General features: G+C 37.2%; 1 protein-coding gene across 1 annotated transcript; it reads left to right on the forward strand.

Annotated features, from left to right (window-relative positions):
• The first annotated feature begins 539 nt into the window (after positions 1–539).
• Positions 540–5,872, forward strand: LOC104607254 (uncharacterized). Its single transcript, XM_010272851.2, has 7 exons — positions 540–1,611; positions 3,395–3,433; positions 3,535–3,605; positions 4,599–4,663; positions 4,743–4,832; positions 4,979–5,071; positions 5,162–5,872. The coding sequence occupies exons 1-7, from the start codon at positions 1,010–1,012 to the stop codon at positions 5,567–5,569; spliced, it is 1,368 nt and encodes a 455-aa protein (XP_010271153.1). The 5' UTR covers positions 540–1,009; the 3' UTR covers positions 5,570–5,872.
• Positions 5,873–16,279: the final 10,407 nt, after the last annotated feature.

Here is a 16,279-nt window from a genome sequence, read left to right on the forward strand (position 1 = left end):
TGAACTCTATTGCAGTAAACCTGATCAGTCAAAGTCCAACTTCACTCGTCCTCTTGTTACGGCCCAGATTTGAAATTTCACCCCTTCCCTTCAAAAACCACGTGAAAATTGGTCAACAACCGCCATCCACGTGTCAACTCTCCCGGAAAAAAATAAGATTATCTATTGCCACGTGTCGAAGTTTAGTTATTTCCGGATAAGATAATAAATAGCGAGAAGATACGATACCCGAAACTAACAAATCAGAAATCCGCGTGAATTTGAATCAATAATTGATACCGGTTGATTGGTTATACGAGACGTTTACGGTATCAATAAGTGACAGATGATTCCTATGATACCGAAAATGAAATACGAAAGCGAAGCCTCAAGCCTGGAGAGTGGAGTCGTAGCGTAGAGCGCCACGACTTTTTCCAGCCCCACCAAAGGCGGCAGATCGCCGCATACCTGCCACGTGTGAAATTTTCTTCTGTACGGGACACGTGTCATAAGCATGACCCTCTAGTTAAAATCATTTCGAGGATGAAGAAAGCCAGAGATTCCTCGTCTCGTCTTCGCTTTTTATAGTCTCTCAACAGAGAACAACAGAGAGAGAGAGAGAGGAGCAAGAAACAACTCATTTTGAGTGCGTTCTTCAAATTCGACCGATAGAAAGAAAAGAAAAAACCCTGAATTAATCTTTTTTTGGGTTTCTTAAATTAGGGTTTTAATCTGTAAGCTTGTCTCCGCCATTCAAAGCCTGCAACTTCTGTTCTGGCAATAAAATTGCAAAGAAGAAATCAACTGAATCTTCTGGAATCACTCCATTGTTTATTCAATACCCTTTTAACTTCATTTTTAAAATATTTGTTTTCGGGGGTTCTCTAAATTTGGAGGAAGTTTTTTCTCCCCAGCCTACAGACACCTCTAAATTCAGGGACAGAGCTAGGAAGAGGAATTTTCTTTTATTTTTTACTTCTCTATTGATTTTTTGTTATTCTATTTGCTCTGTGGTTCGGTTCTGTGTTTTATGATCTGTTTGAAACCGACGTTACCGAAAAGTGAAACCGAGTTTTCTGCCGTTCTCCGTAATCGATTTCATGGTAAAAAGAGGACGAAAAAGCTATCTGTAGAGAAGAACCTTGAATTCAGGTTATCTCTGGTTGCGGGAAAATCAATGATAATGGACTCGACGGGGAAGGGAAAGGAATCGCCGATGTCGTTGATTCTGACATCGGGCGCGAGTGGACGAGTGAATGCTCTTCTATCACTACGGGTGTTGAAGAGCCTGTTAATGCTGATTAATGCGTTTGTTCTGTTCCTGCTAGTGCCCTTCCGGGGACGGAGACGAAGCATTTCTCCAGCGGCAACGGTAGAGAAACCGTCCAAGGATGAAAAGCAGGAAATCAGCAGGAAGACGCCAGTCTTGCGAGTTCCTGCGGCGATGGTTCCCAGGAGGAGTAACTCGGTGGTGACAGGGGACCAGGAGGTGGCAGCGAGGAGAGCGCTTGCCATCAAGAGGGCGAGGCAGGATGATGGCGATGAGTCGGTTAGGGAAGTTTCGTTCTTTGTCACCTCAAGAGGTGATACGCTGTTTACACAATCATGGGCGCCAGTTTCGATTAGGATCAAGTAAGCTTTATCTAGTTGGTTAGATTTCTTTTGGTCATTGGTTTTGATTGACGGTTGTAGTTCTGATGAATCCTTGAATGCTGCAGCTTTTTCATTAGAGTTCGTGGTGATTTCTGTAGTATCTGTTACTAATACACATTCGTTCCCTCTGCCTCTGCAACTGTTCTTGATTCTCTGTTTTACATTTATTGGGTCTGTGGTTTATTAGGAACAAACAGATTCTCTCATTTTTCTTGTTTGGATCGTCACTTCGAATGAATAGATGAATAACTGATTTAAGGGGAGATGGGATAAAATAATGCCTTTCTTTTTCATTTTTTTTTTCTGCAACCTATCATGGTTGCTTTCTCTAGATTGTAATACGAAGCATATTCCTCTTCCTCCACCTCTGCTCTGTGTAAATGTCTATTAGCTTTGTGTATTGTTTTGCATGTTTTGGAATTTTCCGTCTTTCTGGTTCAATCGCCGGAGTTATCCTTATCTTCGCTCCTTCAATTAAGGACGCAAGCATCCTTCCGAGCATTCTCAATCAGCTGTTACAAAGAAAAGCAATGGTGCTTACTCCATTATCTCATTTCTCACTCTGGGTACTATTCTCAATCAGCACATGATTTTCTCAGGAATGCCAACAATCGAGCCATCCTGTTCCTGCCTTCCCGGTTGTTGGTAACACGTTCTTGTTTGGGAGACGGACGGGGGGCTCAAATTGCTTGATGCTGGTTTCATGGGGGCATCAGTCTTCTATATCTTGAATATAGAAGACGGGGGGCTCAAATTGCTTGATGCTGGTTTCATGGGGGCATCAGTCTTCTATATCTTGAATATAGAAGACTTACCATGTCAAATCAGCCCCAAAGCATCTGCAATCTGCCTTCAAACCAGTTACAAGTGCATTTGATCCTTCAATATTACCACCCACCTTTCTATTTAGCGTAAGGACAACTTCGACCATCTTTTTACTTGCTTGTTTTTCAGATGTCATTAAAACCATACAGATAGGTTTATGGTTCCTAAGTCATGAGTTTGGTTTAGGATCATCAGACAACATTGGCAAATGACATCATCAAAGAGAGGAGACCAATCCTGATTTATTGCTGGGGGTTATTATACAATCAATGAGGATGAGCTCATTAGTTGGAACCATATGGGAATTATCTAGTTAGGGAGATGTCAAAATTTCCCAAGCAACACTGTTTTGCTCATCCTCAAGAGGACATCAGGCTCATTTACTTGAGTATGTGCAGAATTCTGTTGATTACAAATTTACAATGAAAAAGGATTTTTTTTTTTCACTGGATAAAAGTAGTGCTTCATGCCATTTACCATTATCCAGTGTTGTCCCTGCTATCTGGGTCTTGGGATAGGTGGACGGACTGGATATGGACCTAACTTCTGCCAATTATTTTGCACAAATTGGCCGTTCTCAGACTTGAACCCATACACTCATAGAGCCAGATTCCATTCCCGACCTTAATTGACTTTTCAATCATGCATATTATTTTTGTTCTTTGAATTGATTACAGTTGTTGATTAGTACCTGAGGCTAGTTTGATGGCCAATGAATCTTGTATTTCCCTTTTCTTTGTCCTAGTTTGAGCTCCTAAAGTACAACCTCTCTTAATTAAATAGAACTTAAGGCAAAGTTCATGCTTTGGGATTGAACCTTTATTGTCTTTTTATTTGTTATTTTTTAGTTTGCTAATCTTTCTCAAGGAACATATGAAATTTCATGGCCCTAATCATCAATAAATAGCTACTAATAGTTAAAATCTATATTTTGCAGGGGATTGGTTGTTATTTTACATGGTCTCAATGAGCACAGGTACATGAATATGTTCTTTGATAAAAAAACTCGAAGTCTTGTGACAGAAATTTGTAGAACTTGACGTATCATTTTACCTACATTTGCAATTTGTGGAACAGTGGCCGATACAATGCTTTTGCAAGGAAGCTTAATGCTAATGGATATAAAGTTTATGGAATGGATTGGATCGGTATGTCTCACAATGTTATCACGTATCTCTCAATCCCTACCTTCTGGTTATAACTTTTCTACTTTTCACTGCAATCCATTTGTCTGTAACTGGTCTATCCATTCCATTTGTAATGTGGTTTCGCCTTGTGTCTCATTTCCTAGTATAGTTGTGATTTATTTGGTTGGTGCTTCTGAGGATCAAGAACAGAAACCAAATAACTGAGGGAAAATGAAAAAATAGAGAAATCTTTTGGTAAAAGATTTAGATTGATGGAACTTAAACTTTTCAAACTGTTTAACTTGGGTTCTTTGAATAGTAGATGGGTCATGCTTCTAAATTTTGCAGTTAACCATCTATTGTTTAGAGGCCTGTTCATCCCAACTAGGGTAGGGTCCTTGCTGCGTGTCTCGTCCACTAACTTGATTGTGATTTATTTAGTCAAGATTTTCCATAAGGGGACCAGAACAAATCACTACAGAAAATTTAAGGAAAGTGAATATCTTTATAAAAGATTTAGAATTTATTTTTCAAACTATTGAACTTTGATTGTTTTGAGCCATTTCATTGTGTAAATTATAAAACTCAATGCAGTTTTTCAAGGGAAGTAATGAACAATGACATGCAACTTTTTTTATTTGGGAAACTTGATATATAAATCATATAAGGTTATGTTCTCTTAAACTAAGATGACTGTTTTCAAGGTTTTGTTAAGAAATACTAAGCAGGGACAAGAAAACTATTAGAAGTTATATATTTGTGAAAGTTCGTTTCAGCATCTTACTGTTGGAACCTGAATCCCAGTGTTGTTGAAACGAGATGGAAAACCTTTGATACTTGAGTTTTTAATAATTCAGTTTAAAATGAAGATATGTTTTAAAAATCTTTCTTCAGTTATTTCATTAAGAACCTTCTTAATTTTGATAGATTGTAAATGCATATGACACCATGTCGTTTTATTTGTTGATATTTTGATCATTTGATTTTTTTTTCTTTTTTCTCTTTTACCTTCAGGACATGGCGGTAGTGATGGGCTGCATGGATATGTTCATTCATTAGACTCTGCTGTCAGTGATATGGTACGATCTTTGATTTGAACTCTATTTTCTAGAATTTTTTTTTGTTCAACAATCTACATATGAATTTCAACATTTGCAGAAAGCATTTCTTGCGAAGGTTTTAGCTGAAAATCCAGGGCTTCCATGCTTTTGCTTTGGACACTCAACAGGTGCATCAATTGTTTTAAAGGTGTGTTTTTTTTTCCTGGCTATTCTATTTGATATTCTCCACTATTTTGGCTTCTATACCAACAAATACCAAAGTTTCATCTGACCTATAAACCTAGCATTTATTAGTTTATTTCTTGTCTTTTTTTTCATGGACAATAATTGAAGGCAGTACTAGACCCAAAGACTGAAGCCCTCATTGAAGGTGTGGTGTTGACTTCCCCTGCAGTTAGAGTTCAGCCATCACATCCAATTTTTGGTGTAAGAAATGCCGCTATCTACTTCATTGCCAATTCACTGATTAGTTTGTCTTCAATAGCAATTTTGATCCATTTATGTCATCTATGGCAGGTGCTTGCTCCGATATTCGCCTTTCTGTTACCAAGATACCAATTCAGTGCTGCAAACAAGAAAGGAATGCCGGTTTCTCGTGATCCAGAGGCACTAGTGGCTAAGTATTCTGATCCCCTAGTGTACACTGGTTCCATCAGGATTAGAACTGGGGCAGAGATTCTTCGTATCTCATCCTACTTGCATCAGAACCTGTGCAAACTAAGTGCCCCCTTTCTAGTTCTGCACGGCACTGCTGATACTGTTACTGACCCTGAAGCTTCTCAGCAACTTTATGAGGAAGCCTCTTCAACTGACAAATCTATCAAATTGTATGAAGGATTCTTACATGATCTCCTTTTTGAACCTGAACGTGAGGATATTATGAAGGACATCATCAATTGGTTTAATTCTAGAGTAAAAGCCTAGGTAGTGGCGTAATGCATAGTGGGTACCTGGAAGATAACCTGAAGAATCAAATGGCAATCTAAAATGTGGCACACATTTTGCTAAATTGCCACTTTGAAGTTCTCCATGAATTTTGTTCATCAGATTCTGAGGATTTTATGCAGATTTCTGCAATATCTTTTTTGTATCTTGGCAGGTGCCAGACTTTTTACGAGACACTTAATTTAATGAACACTGATTGAATGGAGTGTTCAAAAAGTGTTTGTAGACGAGACAAGCTCTTTATGGTGATATCTAGCTCTTTTATCTCCTTATTTCTTTGAAGGTGAGTATGACTTCACTGTCTGAACCACTTATATGTAGAAGCATGCCTAGCATTATTTCTCATAAAATCTTTGCTGGAAAAGTAGGTATAATCCCAATCAGGGAATGACATGGGATTGCATTTTGGGACTGCTCTGCTTTGGTATGCTTCCTGCCTCCTAATGGCATTGGTATTTCATTTTAGTTCACTACCAAAAGAAACAATACTTAGTTATCGCTACCTTTCTCCTGAGGAGTTTATGCAAGATTGAAAATAAAGCTCAGTTTGGAAGGAGTACAAATACAAATATGTGCAGTCCAAATATACATAAAATAATACAAAATATTAGGTTTTATACTCTATATATTTGTATTTGTACTCCTTCCATAGGCTCAGTTTCGAAAGAGTGCAAATACAAATATGCAGAGTGTAAATTCAAGGTTTAGAAATAACATATACAAGGTTTAAGGTTTTGTACTGAACATATTTGTATTTGCACTGAGCCCCATGGATGGCACTACTCTATTTGCTTGTCCTATATATATTGATAAACTCCTGTATTATTTATCTATGATAGAATATCACAATTGATAAAATGAAAAGTGAATAACTCTAGCTACTCCATAGTCTGTTAAGTATATCTAGGAATTTCTAGGATATATTAGTTATGTCTTATACTTTTATTTGGGTTGGAAATAAACTGAAACCAGCTCCAAGTACTTAAACGCTTGGGTTGGGATCTACGTTGAGCTATAAAGTAGCATACTCAATGCAAAGGAAGATTTGAGTAAAATCTAGTTTAGATATGCTTATTAGATAGTTAACTAATAATTCAGTAACTCCCTATGGAAACTTCAAATACAAACATAGCATTAGGCTTTTAAGGCTTTAACCTAGTATAACCCACTTTAAAATTAGGTAATTTTTTTCCAGCCTTGTTCCCAACCTGAGGAAAAACCCAACAACTGGGGAGAAAACCAAACCCAAAAATTTCAAAATCATCTCTTAGGTTTTCGAAAAATATCCCTCAAAAACTTCAGAAAATAATGGCAAAAATGATGTGAAACATTTGAAGACCTAAAGGATAAAATAAATCAGAGACTAACGGATTGGGAAAAAAACACCTTATCATTGGCTCGTCGAATTACTATGACTAATGGTACCACGAGTATGATGCCCTAATTTATCATGAGGGCTTTCAAAATCCTAAGCAATACTATAAATGATATAAATAGGATGTAGAGAAATTTTCTTTGGAGTAATAACAATGGCAAGAAGCCCATTTATTTGATGAGTTGGGAAAGAGTGTGAACTCCTAAGAGATGGGGTGGTCTTGGATTAAAAAACCTTAATTGGGTTAATGAGGCAAATCTAACCAAACTTGGGTGAAAGATTCTTAATGAAAATAACAATCTTGGGTTTGGGTGGTTACTAACAAGTATCTAAAAAAAGATAGTTTCTGGGACGTCAAAATCTCTAAAGGCATTTCTTGGGTGTGGGGGGTATTCTTGAAGCTAGGCACCTTCTCAAAAGAGGTATTAGCTGAAGAATGGTATTGTAAACCAGGATGGTAACCCCGGTTTTAATCTTAAAGTTTCTGAGATGATTAACTTTGAGAGAATGGTATGGAGAGAAACCAGAATTTGGGATTTGGTTCTTCTGGAGGTATGGCTAAGTATCAAAACACTTCTCCTACAAGCCTAAGGCTGACAAGATGATCTGGAGTCTAGATCCTAGAGAAAAGTTTACGGTTAGATCTGCCTACACAAAAGCCAGCTTCACTTCAAGGGGCTTAAGAGTCCAATTCCAAACCCGATGCTTAGCAAAATTTGGGGTCTCTTGATCCCTTCAAAGGTTAAAACCTTTTTGTTTCTTATGCTGAATGGTCATTTGCCCACAAAGGCCTTGTTGTTAACTAAAGGATCTCCCATTGATGGTTTGTACTCAATTTGTGGGGAAGAGGAAGAAGCTATAGACCATTGATGATGCGTGATCTGACAGCTCTCTACTGGAAGGCAGCTCGGATGTCAAACTGGCGAGTTTGTCGGGTCAATCCGCAAAAAGATAGTATCAGAATACCCGGGTTGTTTTACCCGGGGTGGGAACTCCGATGCATAAGTCAGCGAAGTGGAGATTTTGGAGAGAGCTAAAGAGAGAAAGAGGTAGAGAGTTGCGAGAGCTAAATTGCATATCCTCTTGAAGTTGGAAATGAGACCTTTATATAGGTATTGTTTGACGTGAGCTCCACGCACCAAGTCCGAGATCTCCGAGAAGATGTGGCTGATCGGTCCGAAGTCTTCAGTGGTAGTTTCGCATGCAGACTATAGGGTTTTGTACCTTCCTCCAGAACATTCAGTATGGGAGTTGACCTCTAGAGGACCCGGGAATGGTGGGACACCCATGGTGGAAGTCGACGAGCACGTATCCTAGGTCACCACCTAGACCTCAATCAGGTCAGCAAGTCCTCGAGAGAGGTCGCTCCTCACATTGAGGTCCCTTGGAGCGGTAACGACGAGGTACCACAGGTCAGCCCTAGACGAGGTGTTGCTAGCCGCCCTAGACGAGGTGCAACTAGCCGCCCTACCGAGGTGCCCGAGTTGTGTATGAGGTGCCCTAGACTAATTCCAGGGTATGTCTCCTTGACTTGGTGAGATACGCATCTATCCTCATGGCGTTGAGGTGTCAAGTGGCGAAGATAGATGCCACGTGTCGCTAGGTTAGTAGAGGGCCAAATCACCCCTCATCAGTTGTCCCCCACACTCGAGCCGAGGCCAGTTCGACGAAGGGTGTAGCTTTTTTGAAGATGAGGCCCGAGGTGACCTGCTCTTAACGTTGGTCGAGTTAGTCCGCTTTGGGTTGGCCGACCTATCGGGCTATTTATTGGCACAAAGGCGTGCACTTGAAATCCTACGAGCTCGGTAAAACTTGAATTTATTGCAACATGTTCTCTATTTCATTGGTTTTATGAAATCCTCTTGAATGGAAATTCTAAAGCCTCCCCTTCTTCTCCATTTCTCTTTTTTATCAGGTCAGCAATGAGATACCGACGTCCTTTGAGACCGATTCAAGTGTGGCGGTGGCAGTGTCAAAATGCTATTGAGCTAGATAGATGGGGGGGGGGGGGCGACCTACTTAGATCGGTCTACCTATTGCTAACATGTTTCAAGGTTGGCCTGAGGGGGCCTTAAGCTGAAAGCAGTTTAGCTTCCCCATAGAGTTCGGCTTGACTAGGTCATCGAAGCAAATGGTCATTCTGTAATTGCTTTTCTGTTCAATGCAACTTCTATCATTTGATTTCAAATAGACATGTATAGGTCGGAATTACACTCACCATGCAAGCTGATCAATTGTGTTGTGATGCGGATGGACTTGAAGCATGTGCGGCTACATCTATGCCATCGCGAGGGAGTGACCCTCCCAGGCCTACATTTGTGGGTCAAATGCTGCACATGTGCTACACCTGCTCCTAGAACTACTGGCCATCTACTCCTACTAGAGCCATGTGGGGCTCATCTTGAGGGGGTGGCTCTACTGTTTGCGAGTCGCCTACCTTCAAGAGAACCTTGTAATATGACAAATATAATGCAAGAGTTGTGCCATTTTTTTGCATTTTTCCATTTTTTTGTAATTATTTGTATTTTTCTATTTAACAAATTATTATTAACAATGACATCATAGATTGGCCTATTTGACTCAAGTGATTTGAATAATAACCTGACAAGGTTGGTTTTAAATGTTGTATTTTATTTCCAATTTTCCATTATTAATGGTGTTTTGAAAACCATCATTTTGGGGAACCAAACGTAGAAAACATTGATATTAATAAGCATGGTTTTCAACCAAAAGTAGAAAACATTGATATTAATTCCCTAAATGTATTTAAGCCCCCCCCCCCCCCAAAATAAACACCATCCCCCAACATGAATTGGGAATCTTTCCCCCTTTACACTGACCAATCACATGTAACAAAAATAAGTAATTAAAGTATAGTGTACTATTAGATTTATTATCTTTCAACTTAAAGACCTAGTTTTGTGAACTTATTAACAAGGTTTTTAAAAAACCTTGTGAACTTATTAACAAACCGAACGGATGGCCCGTTTTGATAAAAAAAATAAAAAAATGGTCAAAATCATTAAACGGTTCGAATGGCCCAACCACCCAGGTCAGTGGTTTGCTAACCAAATCAACGTTTTTTGGCAAAATTTTGATTTTGGAGAAAAATGGAACCGGTCACCTAACCGATTCTGGTTTTTTCGATCTGATCATCTAGTCCAATCTAGTTTTGAAAACATGCTTATTAATATCAATGTTTTCTACTTTTGGTTGAAAGAGACTATCAAATAGATTGACCTATCATCCAAACATATTCTTGATTATCTTTCAACTCAAACCACCTTATTAGAAAATAAAAAAAATCTTTGATTTGATCAACAACCAAATGACCTTACGGATTGGAGTGTTGACCTATCTGACAAGATCAACATGCTATGGATAAGGCATTAATTTTCTTTTGTTCTTTTCTTTTTATATTTTATCCATTTCCACCATTAATAATAATTCTCATTTTTCACACATTGTTTGTTTGACTAAAAGGGAAATGTGGTTCCAATCAACTTTCATAACATTGGTTTTCTATCAATGTTTTTGTCCTATGGTTAAATTGATTGATCAAATTGGTTGACGTATTACCTAACCAGGATTTTGGGTCTTTTTACCAGCAAATTGCTTGCTTGAAAAATAGCATTGGCTTAATAATCAACTACATGGTGGCCTAGCTAATTAAATCATTAAACCATCTAACCCAATTAGTGGGATCACAAGTTAGAAATTAATTCTATTTTTTCTTGTTTCTTATATTCCATTTCCATCATTAATAAAAATAAATTGAATTTATCACATTTATTTTCAATATGACAAATATGTAATATTAAATATGTGTCCATATTTTCCTAAAAAATCTCTTTTTTTTTACAATTTATTGTATTTCTAGACAATTGAACCACTAACACACCACATGATGGAAAAAAACTATTTTGCTTTTCGGTCAATTTTAAATTTTGTATTCAATATCCATCAATAGTAAAATAGTTATTCTTTTCCATATTATTTTATTTAATAAGATAAATATACAATATTAGAGGTGTTCCCAAGTGTTTTATACAAAATTTATATACTTTATTGTATTTTTTATATTTATTCTTTTTAAAAATATTTATTATTAGATGTGACAACATAGGTTGACACATTTGATCTAAAATGTTGGACCCTTAACCCACCACCTAGATAGGAAAACAACTTTTTTTCATATTGGTTTTAAATTTGGTATTTCATTTACATCATTAATAAAAATAATTTGTGTTTATCACACTTTTCTTTATTTAATATGATTAATATATAATATTAAAGATGTGTCTAATTTTTTTCATTTTTTGTATTTTTATTCTTTTTTTCTATTTTCAAAAATTTTATTATATAATTATGGCATCATGGATTGACTCATTGACCAAACAATAGTTCAAAAAAGTGATTTGATTTATGAGTTTATTTTAAATTTTTTATTCTATTTCCATCATTATTCAATATAATGAATATATAATATTATATATATGTTCATTTTTTACAAATTTTCTTTATTTTTATTTGTATTTATCTTTTAGATTTTAGTATTTAATTATGGTATCATGGGTTTAGTTGTTTGACCCAATTGGTTTAGATGCTTTACATATCATCTAAAAAACCAGATTCAAATCAGCTTTAAGAGTACAAGTTTTTATATCATTAAAATTAGTATTCATTGATCTAATTAATGAAATTTAATGATGAGAAACAAAAATACCTTAATTAATGGTACGTTTGGTTACCGAGAAAGGATGAGACTAGAAATGATGGGATGAGAAAGAATTGGATGGGAAAAAATATTTTTTTTTTAGATTTACATTCCGTGTTTGTTTCCCGAGAAACAATATGCTAAATAACCAGTTTCTTGTGTTTGTTTATTGAAAAAATCGATTAGTTTTGCAATGTGATGTTTTCAATTGCTTGACATTGTTTACACCAACACATGCAATAACAAGGTATGTTTGTTGACATGGACGTACGTTTTGCCACGTGGCATATAATATGATACATATTTCATCTATTTCCACGTGGCAATCAAAATTGACAAAACGATAGTTTTATGGCAAAAGGGTGAAACAATGTTCCATTCATTTCATACAATATAATATAATCATGGCTAGTAGGCTGACCACGAGGTAGTTAATAATCAACCTTTCAAGCTGAATTTGTTCTCTCAAAGATTCCTTGTTTGCATCAATTTTTTGCATGAAAGAACATTCCTCTTCAAGTTTAGGCTGATGTGTTCTATACGGTGTGGAATTCCTACTATAGTAGGTGCAAAATTGATGTACGGCTTCTTCGTACGTGTTGTATGAGCAATAAATTGCCCCACTAAATCGATGCACTTGGGCGCTACATTCTGCCCATGTCAAGTGCAACGGCCTTAGAAAACAACATAGTACTTGGCCATTAAAACCTGTGGTTAAGATAACAATGTGCATTGAAACATGATAAACATCTTATCAACCTACATTCAAAAGGCTTAGGAAAACCTGTCCAATAATCATCGAGTCATTGATTTGTTCATTCATTAATGCATGTGAATCAAATGAGACCCATATAATGGGGTAAATTTACCTGCTAACCAATGGGATGAATATATACTCAAAACAAACAACTATTCACATATATCCTTAAAACTCCTTTAACCCAATCACATTAGAATGGAATAAGAAAAATTGTCCATCATCATCTATGCAAGCTGACATTTCACTAGAACCTTTGTCCATTCAAGAATTCATTCAATGAGATAGACACCCCATATAATGAACTAAAACATGCAGTTCAAAGAGAGAGACATCCCATCCAAAACAAGCATTCACTTAAACTTGTTCCTGTTCATCAAAGAGATAGACATCCCATTAAAAACAAGCATTCAACCTATTGATCAAAACATACACTTAAACATGTTCCTGTTAATCATGGCCATGGCCATATACTAATCCAATTTCCAAAACAAACCTTCAATGGATATGATCCTGTTCATCATCAAACCTGTTTATCTAATCCAGTTCCCAAAATATATATTTATTGGCCATATACTAATTCATCAAACATACTAAATAAAGTCTGTTTAAAGCAAAAAAAAAGCTAGTATGAAACTGTGAAGTCCTACCAAGTGGTAATTGTCCAAAAAAGTGTTAATATCAGTATGGGGTTCAGTCAACAAGGCCCAACTTCAATTCCAACCATGCCTTCCTCAGCTCTGGCGCCAATGCATAAAATGCTATTGATCTGCTCTTGCATTCAGATAAGTAATCAATTTCCCGTATGATTCCCTAGTTTCATGACATCCTCATAGATCTTCTCATTTTGGAGTAGACCGATTCCCTTCTCAACAGCAGAAGCCAATATCTTTATGCTACATGCAATGTCATGAACTTCTTCAACAACAGCAGCTGCATAGGACTTCCTCTTCCCTAACCCCTTCCACTCAGATGAGCTACCCTCCTCTAGTGGTTTGGCCTGAAGGGTTGAATCACCAACATTATCCCCTTCGCCAACATCATCAAATACAGGCTCTTGCATGGATGGCATGCTACTTTCATTCATTGAGGTTGCACCCCACCTATTCATTTCCCTAGTAGTGAATGTCCCAGATCCAATTACCTGGTCATTCCCACAAACTATGACAAGTTGGTCATAGTTGTGGATGGACTTCCTCCTAAACTGCTTCGCTTCTGGATGCCCCTGTTTAGTAATGACGGATCAATCTAATGAGAACATATGCTGCATATTATAATTCTTATTCTAAGTATCACATTGAATGTTATCTTGATGTATTCAGCCCAAACCCAAGGCTCTGCATCGATCGTCTTCGTGAGGTCATTCCAGGAAAACCCACGAGTTGATGATATTGGGTGGTACTGAAGTTCTTATTAATTTTCTTCATTCAGTTCATAATGTGGTTATGCGTACATTCAACACTATATTTATTGCTTATTTCTCTTGCAAATGCATTGTACGCCGGAGCTTTGAAGCTTTTGTCGACTTTATACCTAAGATCCACTTGTTCTACCAAAGTCTCAATCAGTGTATTATCCATATCGGTAGTCCAACTCATATTGGACTTACTAGATCTACAATCATTTTCACTATTTTGGGTATCCATATCTGATTCAAACCAACAACATCTCACATAATTCAGTTAACAAACATAACAATGTCCAAACATATAGCATGCTAAATTAGTAAAGCTAGAATAAAGAAAGAGTTCAATCAAATCAAACATTCACAAAGGGTAGTTGTTCAATTCAAAATACAACTCCATTACAAAGTCCAACGCATAGCTAAAATAAAGATAAACCATGGGTATATTAATGCCAACGCCTGGATCGAGCCCCGGTAGTCTACCCACATTTGGTTAGCTATATCCTCTCTAAAATGGTGTCATTCTCTCACAGACTCATTTCTACTGATGTGCTGAGATGGCTGGGATACTTGAGTATCATCAACCCCATCATCTACTTCAACATCTGCACCTTCGGCTGCCTCACTATCATATAAGATCATATGGGTTCACTCTTATTATATGGTTATGTAATTTGCAGCATGCTAAGACAATCTTGACTTGTGCTTTGAATGGGTAATGTTGCTTAGAAACCAAGGGTGGGAAGTGTTTCTTGAGGACCCCAAAAATCCACTCAACCACATTCCTAAGTGAAGCATGACGAAGGTTAAACAACTCTTTGGGGTTCTCAGGTTGATGTGAACCCCATTCCTTCATATGGTATCTTGTGCTTTGATACGGGTTAAGGAAGTCGGACTTAAGATCAAAACCCACATCTACCAGGTAATATTTACCTAATTAGAATACAAGAAATGGTTAGATACCAATTTCCACATTTATACCTAATATGACCTATATGGGCATGTATTGATACATTGTGGGATTTCTAGTCTATGCTCCCTTGACAATGCACTGCTTAACATGCGGGAATCTGATGCAGCACCCTCCCATCCAGGCAACACATATATGAAAAGAAAGTTGAAAGAACATGCAGCAATGATATTTTGTGTTGGATATGATTTACGACCACAGAATCTAGCTATGTTTGGAAGTGGAACCTTCACAGGTATGTGCGTGCCATCAATTGCCCCAACACAATCCTGCTAAGAAAGTAATACCATTTGTATTTTATGATTCATCACCTAGATTCATATAGGCAACTAAGGGGTATAATATTAACATTACAATTACCTTGAAATATGGCCAAAAAGTCCTGTCAGTTTCTAATCTCAGGTGGTGTCTCTATAATAGTTGGTTGGACCAAGTATCTATCTTCTAAGCTCAAAACTACATCCAACACCAAGTTGAAGTGACAGCTAACAATCTCCCGGATCTACTAAAGTGAAACCCCATGGTCCTATTCCTGACATTGTATGCTATGATGTGCAAAAATCTAGCAACTTGTTCTTCTACACTAGCCCTTAATGTATCATGGAGTCGTCCAATTTCCCGCAAAATTTTACAAAGTCTATAAAAGGCTTCTTTCCCCATTCTTAATTGGTTATAACAATCAATTTGCCTTCCCCTATACAATCGATCTAGTAAATCTTGTCGTTGTAAGTCTCGATTCACAGAAGGTTCCCTATCAACATAATCCAACAATTCTTGTACCAAAGTCCGTGCAATTGCAACTTCACTAGTTGCAGGTCCAACAATTGCAATCAAAATTTGATTGTTCATTTGTACATAATCGTGGCACTTCATGTTACAAAGAAGAAAGGATGTGCCTTTACTAATACTGTCTGTTAGAAAATTTTAATTAGACCAACCGGTATAGAAAGATAGATTGAGAGAGAGGGGGGAGAGAGAGAGATGGATTTCAATATTAAAATATTGAGATATCGATAGAGTGATGGAGAGATGGAGAGAGTGTGGGGAATAGAGAGAGGGAGGGAGGAATGGAGGGGGAGATGGAGAGAGAGGGATAGATGTAGATTTCAAATCTGAAATCTGAACTGTTGAGTGATATACATATAAATATATAGAGAGATAGAGAAAGAGAGGGAAGAGAGAGAGAGAGGGAAAGAGAAAGTGGGAGAGAGAGTGAGAGAGAGATATTTCAAATCCGAAATCTGAAATGTTGAGTGATATGTAGAGAGAGAGGAAGGGAGGGATGTTTTCAAATATCAAATCTGAAATCTTGAGTGAGAGAGGGAGAGGGAGGGAGGAAGGGGAGAGAGAGAGAGAAGAGAGTGACTATAGATAGATAGGTAGACATAGTACGCATTTACAAAGAGAAGACAAAATGAAACATGGTATAAGTTGTAGACATAGTAGGTATAAGTTGTAGACAAAA

The sequence above is a fragment of the Nelumbo nucifera genome, chromosome 4 (assembly GCF_055504915.1).
Source record: "Nelumbo nucifera cultivar China Antique chromosome 4, China Antique-T2T, whole genome shotgun sequence".
NCBI lineage: Eukaryota > Viridiplantae > Streptophyta > Magnoliopsida > Proteales > Nelumbonaceae > Nelumbo > Nelumbo nucifera.